Raw genomic sequence first — 7,723 nt, 5'->3', positions numbered from 1 at the left:
ACAGATTCGAAATTCAAATGTAATATTTTTTTATAATTAAGTGTAACAGTATTTATGGCCAGACTAAGTATATTCTACAGATCTTCTATTATAACAGATCATAATCGTTCTTGGTAGATACAATTAAAATTCATAAATGATAGCAGACTAGAGACAATTCTACATCCAGTTTAGATTAAACGGTAATTAAAAAGGTGTTGCGAGTAAGCGTGTTCACCCTGTGAAATACAATTTATTATACACTAAATTAAATTTCGTCAATTTGCCGTGAGATCACAAGTCGAATGCATGACGTAAGGACTGCAGGCAAAAAAACACGGATTTGCTTTTTTTGTCCGTGACGTGGTGTCTTGGAAACTATTTATTAAATTTAATAACTGATGTAATGCAGAAGGAATATTCAGTTAATAACCTGACGTTGAATCCTTTTTCAGTACGTGTTATTGATATTTCTAGAATATTTTTCATCATTCACCGTCACGGGACATTCTTTGCCTGATCGCTGTTTCTGGTTGATTGTATTAACTAATTTCCAATTCAGGTTGAATATCGCGGATCTAGAGGATTTCCAGTATATTTATATGTTTAGTACGAACGTGTATCAGTTTTATTTTGAAGCTTTAAACGGAATGTGAAGATTTGGACACCACATTCATTGTAGTTTATAGGAGATTGCATATTTTATTGTATCTAAAAGAAGAATTTACTGTCTCGTCTTGTATTTTTAAGACAAATGTAAATATGCTAAAAAAGGGCTATGGGGGAGAGATACAAATTTTATTCGTTATCCACAAAACTCAAACCTAGAAACTCCTTTAACAATATAAAAGATTTATTTCACAAGCTTAAAAGCTAATACATATAACAAAATGTTAAGAAACTTGTGTAATTAATACCTATGTGTAAATAATGAACATTGTCATTCAATGTCAACCGTTGGATGTTAGTACGTTACGACGTTTTCAAGATGACGACATTATTAACATGCATGCGAATTCCTGAAAAATTGCCAAAATTTATGTTCTTGAATCATAGCGTGTAATATCTATGTGGGTTTGATGAGTTGATTTTATAACCGTTGTGACATAAATCAACATTATTTAAACAATTATTTCACCTCAATGATTGTGTATTATAAATGTGAAACTATTAAATATACAGTTATGTCGGCGAATGATTTCATACATAGAGCAAACGAAACGTAAAGAGCGATAACTATAGATGAATAATCAACATCTATTTCTATATTTTTTTACTACACAGTTTTAACTGAAAAAAAATATAGTTCATAAATTTTGAACGAGTTATAAAATGAAATCAATTCAAGAACAGAAACATGATAGGTATTCGAAATATAAAATTAGAAAAATTGTTATTTACATCAAAACTTTTCCGGAAGCGCAACATTCCTACACTTTTTTTTACAGTTTAGTGACCCCGGATAGCTTATAGGCACAAAGCCAACAAATAATTTGAAATGAATGTTTCAAATGAATTCCAAATTAAAGGAGGTGATATTTTGCAGATCATCGTTGGATTTATGTCGAACAACTATACTATCGAGATTTAGATTTAAATAAATTTACCTAAATTTTAACGTAACTTAGTATTTTGAGCATTAAATAAAGTATTTTTTTATTTAAAAACTTGAGTAGATTTGATAAAATAAAAAACTTGGCTAGGATACAGACAAAAGAATAGTTATGCTAAACTGAATGCGTAGATACGAAAAAATAATTCTACAGATACCTATGTACAACCTATACAATCCTCTCTTATCTTGTGCATTTTACAAAGTCGTGCGAAACCGTGCGAATCACAATTAACAAGGTGAACAACGAACACCTGTAAACTGTGCCTAGAAAATCTCAAATTTTCGAATTTTATTACGAATCTATGAACCAATCTATGTACCCGATTGTACTCTTAAACAAATGTATCGAAGGTGAGATCACGACTGTGTAGGTGCACTAAAAGTTTTGGTTTCTAAGTGAACTCGCAACGATTCATCAATTTAAGGTTCTATTTGGGCTACGTAAGCCTTAATTACTTGGTGGCATGATCAATGACATCAATTCAACTGTACTATCTTATCGGACGAGCTATCGACGTTTGATTATATATCTTTCAATTAGCTATACTGTGCAGTCTCCGGCTTCTGGGCAATGACTTAGGCCTTCTTGAAATAATGAAGGATTACAAAAAAATCTACTATTCCTTAGGTCTTAATATGTTTTTCTTGTCTCTCTTTTTGAGGAAGAAGCGAATCTGCGAACCATTACAAATTTAATAACATAATTTATTAACAATAGACTCCATTAGCAAAACTCGTATAAAGATCATAGGAACGAAGAAAATAAAATATGATGAAAAAAATGTTGAGCAATGAATTATTTTATTCATATTAATTTTTTGTCGACACTCTTTATTTAATCTGTAATTAATGTAATTAAACCGTAACAATAGACAATTTTTATATTTCGAACGAATCTTAATTTTAACAATTATTTGTGTAACAAAATGAACCATAATTTTTTTTCAGTAGGACCTATTTTTTAGCTTCTCTACACAAATATTTAGACCTAGATGATTGTTTATTTCAATAAGGTAACTGACCTTTAAATTTTTCACCTAAGGATATTACGGCTGACTTCAGCTATTGTACAATCTTACCTAAACGATTGATAGAAATAAACGACAGGTGAATTTAAATATCCAATCAACGAATTTTAGCAATTCCTGTTCTCTATATTGTTTTATTATAACAGACCCAAATTAATACAATTAATGATTGCTAAGTGGAATAGCGTATTATTTCGCCGGCAATAAATATTCATAAGTCGTAAATGATAAAAGAACGTCAGCGTTTGGTCAGTGCTGCAACGTAGTGCGTTCTCTCTAGTGAGGTGACGATGATCGACATTATCGATTGACACGTACTGACTAGACAACACTAAAGTAAGCAGTAGGTACTCATTGACTTTGAAAACAAAAAGTATGATGGTATTAATTTAGTTGTAAAATGTTTATTTAATACACATGGAAATTCCAAAATTGTCTCAACCGTAACATTCAGAAATTTTGGTTTGTATAATTTTCGTATACATTGTTATGGAGTAAAGACTAGATGTAGAGATCAAATTTCGAAGAAATATTTGCATATGTTATTCTGTTTGGCCGCACATAAATCTTGTGAGGCCATAAGCGTGCCCATGCGCATAATTCAAAGGGGCGATCACCAGGAATCGCCGTTTGGCATGCAGACGGTCGCGTTCATTCCAAAGCAATAAACCCGTTAGCGACGACGTAATATGCATATTGTAGAACATTAAACAACGTATTGTAGTGGAACATAAAATTTGTTTAAGACATACATACGCGAGTGCAACGCTGTTCTATATTCGCAGCGGCGTCATTCGAATAGGATGCGTTGGAATTCCTTATGACTTGGTGGGCATAGAATGCAATAAACTGGTTAGGTAACGCGTTTCGCTTCTACCTCACAGAATATACGCTACGTCTAGTGATGACATGTTATTTTTCGAAATATCGATATCGATAGTTACCGATTGGGCGCGTCACCAGCCCGCAGGTGTCTTATATGCAGTTCCTCTCGAATGTCGTGGCGGCGCCGGACCACTGCGATGCGGACGACCGGACGACCCAACTTTTTAATATTTATTTACACATGGAAATACGTGCGATCGACCAAAACAACGCAACGATCTTGCATCGAAATGACAATAGGCCATCTTGAATTGAAAATTAGTTTCGAGTACGACTTCGGAGAAAGAGCGAATGGGGTAAACGCATCTTACCGACAATTACAATAGTACTGACGATTTTAAGTATGTAATAACCATGCATTACACGTGGAGTATTCGTTTTGTCATTGCCCTCGCTTTATAATAGACGACGACATGCCTTTCTATAAAATTTACAACGTACTCTTGCTTTTTTTCCTTATTTAATTTAGAAATTACGTTGTAAATTTTATAGAAAGGTAGATATGTTAAAATTTAATTTTAAAAATGATATTGAACATCTTGCGTATTGTAGAGGTAGAATACACGGAAATTACAGTTATAGCAATATTTATGGTCAGATATTGGTGATGTTATTATTAAAGTAAACCTGCAACTGCATAAGGAACCACAACAAGGGCCAATTATAACAATACAACATACTTTAAAGTCTAGATTACAGCGATATAATTCAAAATATCCCACGTATTGTATATTAAATAGTCCTCGAGCCAGTTTAACGGATGTTTTGTAGACGGCCTCTAAAGCTGTTTACCTAAGCGTATGAAACGCGCACATATAGACTCTAACTACCACTAATTTCACTTAAGCATCCGCGCGTACCTTTAGCAGCTACGTTTATGGTAAAAATATTTGAAATATCGAGTGTAATTGGGACAAGAAGCACTTTTAATCGGCTCGTACGCTCGCCGTTCGAAGTATTGATGACAGCGAAATAAATCTTGGTCAAGTGTTTTTATTTTTGTGAATTATATAGACGTGATTGTGAGAAGATTGTAATGAACTATGCTTATTAATAGCTGCATATAGTATGGGTATTATAGAAATTAGCAATTTATTTCGTAGACTCATCATCATCATCATCAGCCCATATATGTTCCCACTGCTGGGATACAGGCCTCCTATGAGGGTTTAGGCCATAATCTACTACGCTGACCAAGTGCGGGTTGGCAGATGTCATATGTCGTGGAATTTTTGATTCTCAGACATGCCGGTTTCCTCACGATATTTTCCTTCCGCGTTTCGGGCAGTGGTGATGTTCTCAACATGTGCAGATAAATCTATTAATTTCCCGCAGGCTCGCCTGGTTTCGAACCCCGACTTATCCATTTTGAAGTTCGCGGTTCTCCCCACAGAGCCACGACTGCTACTCGTAGACTAAATTTTACTATTTATAAATTACCTATGCAACGTTTATTGATTACATATTCATTAAATCAGCGCTCGAGCTCAGCGATGTTCTGTAGTCTGATTAATATGTTTAGGCTACTGGGAATACGCTTCTTTTATTGTATATTTAAACTTTTATAGAAATAAACAAAAAATATTTCTCTTTGATTTTTGTCTAGTCCTAGCCTCACGGTAAATTTTGTGAAAATTCATAATAGCAGAGCGGCTTATCGTAATTTGTAAACACTTATTTTTAAATAAATATCGGTTATATATAATTTAAATCAAATTTATATATAAGTTACGTTAAAATGTATATTTTAAAATAATATAAAAATAACATTTATTGTAGCATTTTAAATAATGTTGATTTTTAAATTATATTTTAATACGGGTATAACAATATAAAATACAACACACTAAAATCGATACATTTTAGTTACTAAGTTAGTTATAATGTACATAAGTACATTTTATTAAAGATATTAGGTTATTTTTAGCATTTGTTTTTTAACTACATTTTAGTCCATGAAAATTCTACCAAAGAGCTTTTATATCTGACGAAAATGTTATGTTATTTTTAAAGTAAAAACTCATGCCTATTATCTATTACTATGTATGCTAGATAGGATATAGTGTATGTGATAATATAGTTGCATATTTGATTTCTACTTTTACATTTACGCAATTATTTTATACTTTTTTTTTATCTTTCACGGTATTGCTGAATAAAAGATATGCGTTTACTGGGTTTTGGTAATAAGGTAAAATTACTCTAAAATGAATCACCGTACCGTGGGACTAACGTACGAACGGTAGTGTTTATTTTGAGATTACATTATTATGTAAGCAAACCTATCAAACATCTATATCTAACATAAATACCAATCTGTTGAGTTTAAATCGATACATTATTTACCTTTCGAATGGAAAATTCTAAATAAATTCTGGGCACTTGATTTTAGTTCATTTAATTAAATTTGACTGAACTGTTCTTAACTAGCAAATTAAGCCTCCATTATAATGATTGTAATAAAAAAATCACATATAACGAATTACTTATTATATGAATCTTAAAATAACCAAAAATAATTTAGTGTACTAGTTTATCTGTGGTAATAGTAATGACGATTCGTGTTTAAGGTGTATCCACATAAAAGAGCTGTATCTAGAAAAAAATACTCAAATATTAAGTCGCAAATTAATAACTCCATTATTTAAATAAAAGTGTAATAAAAACATCATATTCTTTATTTTATATTACATTTTATTATGATTTATGAAGCTCATATTAATTTTTATTACTAAACAAGTTTGACAAAATCTTAGGAACACTATTCGATTACATACATAAATATTTTACGTGTAGTTGAAAGCATGGTTTTTAAATAAACGTAAAAATTATGTTTTAAAGCTTTCTTTTATATACATAATTTTAAATAATAGTTTTAATACAAAAATCTTTGATTATTTGTGAATAAAGTTTTTGTTAACAAGTTATATGAAAAAGGAAAATATTGTTTGTAAAATTTAGGATGAATGACGTTTTATTATTTGACCCTTAGGTGAGGAAAGGTGAAGTGACGAATTAATATAGTTTAATAATCGTATTGTTTACGTATTTTGTGCGGGAAAACGTTTTCATGTGGCTGATAGTAAAACTTCTAGTTCTTATTTCTTTAACCAATAAATTTTTTATAAGCTTGTAGCAGAAATAGAGATTTATTTATTTAATATATTTTATAAAGTAATGATTTATTTGCTATTCAGTTTTAAATGTTTTATCGTATTTTAAATATTTTTCCAAATATTTATGCATGAAAACTTATTTAGTGAATATATTCAATGCTTTAATTTTTAAGAAAATAACATTGGCACTTTTAACAAACTAATTTTCTGTAATAAATGCATTTTATTTAAAAACAAAAACAGACTTTAAAGCAATTTTCAACGAGAATGTCACCTTGAAAAGTGCAAAAAGCCACAACATACTTGCCAAAAACAATTATTATTTTATGTTACCGGGGATCACCACACCAATGCACTTTCGTATAAATAATTTCAAAATAACAATTTAAGCGGGAACGCCACTACCAGTCGAGGTGCGCGGTCAACTAATCACAAATCACTATCAAAAATCGAAAACCGAAACCCTGACATTACAAACAAAATATTATTGTACAATTTAACATTTGAAAAAAGTTTATAATAAAAATTAGCACTTAAACAGTGCTGGCGTGCGCACGTATGTGAAAGAAGGCGCAAACACTTTTATGAAGATAATTCTCACCTGCTGCCGGGCGCGCGAGCACGAGCGGCAGCACGAGCAACGGCAGCAGCGGCAGCCGCATGCCGATCGAGTCACATGCCGGCGCGTGCGGCGCTCTGGCCTCGTCGCCCGCCGCCGCGGCACTGCGGCCGCGACGCGCTCGCCGGCGACGCACGTGCGCGCACCGTCGCCGCGAACGCGTGTCCGCCTCAAACGACACCCGCATTCGCGCTTACCATCGGTGTTGCCCTATCGGGGAGTCGACGCCGACTGACTGCAAGTGCACCGGAGTCGACGACCGTAAACGCGTCTATGCAACTCTCCCTCGGCACGTGCTCCCCATTCATGCTCGATACTCCCCAATAAATAAAAATTTAGCGCCAAACTAATAGAGCGACGTTAAATGTGTCAATTTGCTTACGTAAGCCGAATCGTAGCAGATCAATGAACTTAACGTTACTTAAGCGTTGAAGTCTTTTCAAGGGCGCTTATTAAGCTGCAAAAACATGGTTATCACATA

General features: G+C 32.9%; 1 protein-coding gene across 1 annotated transcript in view; it reads right to left on the bottom strand.

Moving 5' to 3' along the window:
- The window catches only part of LOC119831664 (follistatin-A), a 30,176-nt gene extending 22,683 nt beyond the window's left edge, over positions 1 to 7,493 (bottom strand). Inside the window, exon 1 of the mRNA XM_038355110.1 lies at positions 7,225 to 7,493. Within this exon, the coding sequence (XP_038211038.1) occupies positions 7,225 to 7,429 (205 nt within the window). The 5' untranslated portion in view covers positions 7,430 to 7,493. The remainder of the gene's footprint in view (positions 1 to 7,224) is intronic.
- Positions 7,494 to 7,723: the final 230 nt, after the last annotated feature.

Source organism: Zerene cesonia, chromosome 14 (genome assembly GCF_012273895.1).
Source record: "Zerene cesonia ecotype Mississippi chromosome 14, Zerene_cesonia_1.1, whole genome shotgun sequence".
Classification (NCBI taxonomy): domain Eukaryota; kingdom Metazoa; phylum Arthropoda; class Insecta; order Lepidoptera; family Pieridae; genus Zerene; species Zerene cesonia.
Note: the sequence above shows the minus strand (reverse complement) of the source record. Positions and strands in the feature narration are given on the sequence as shown.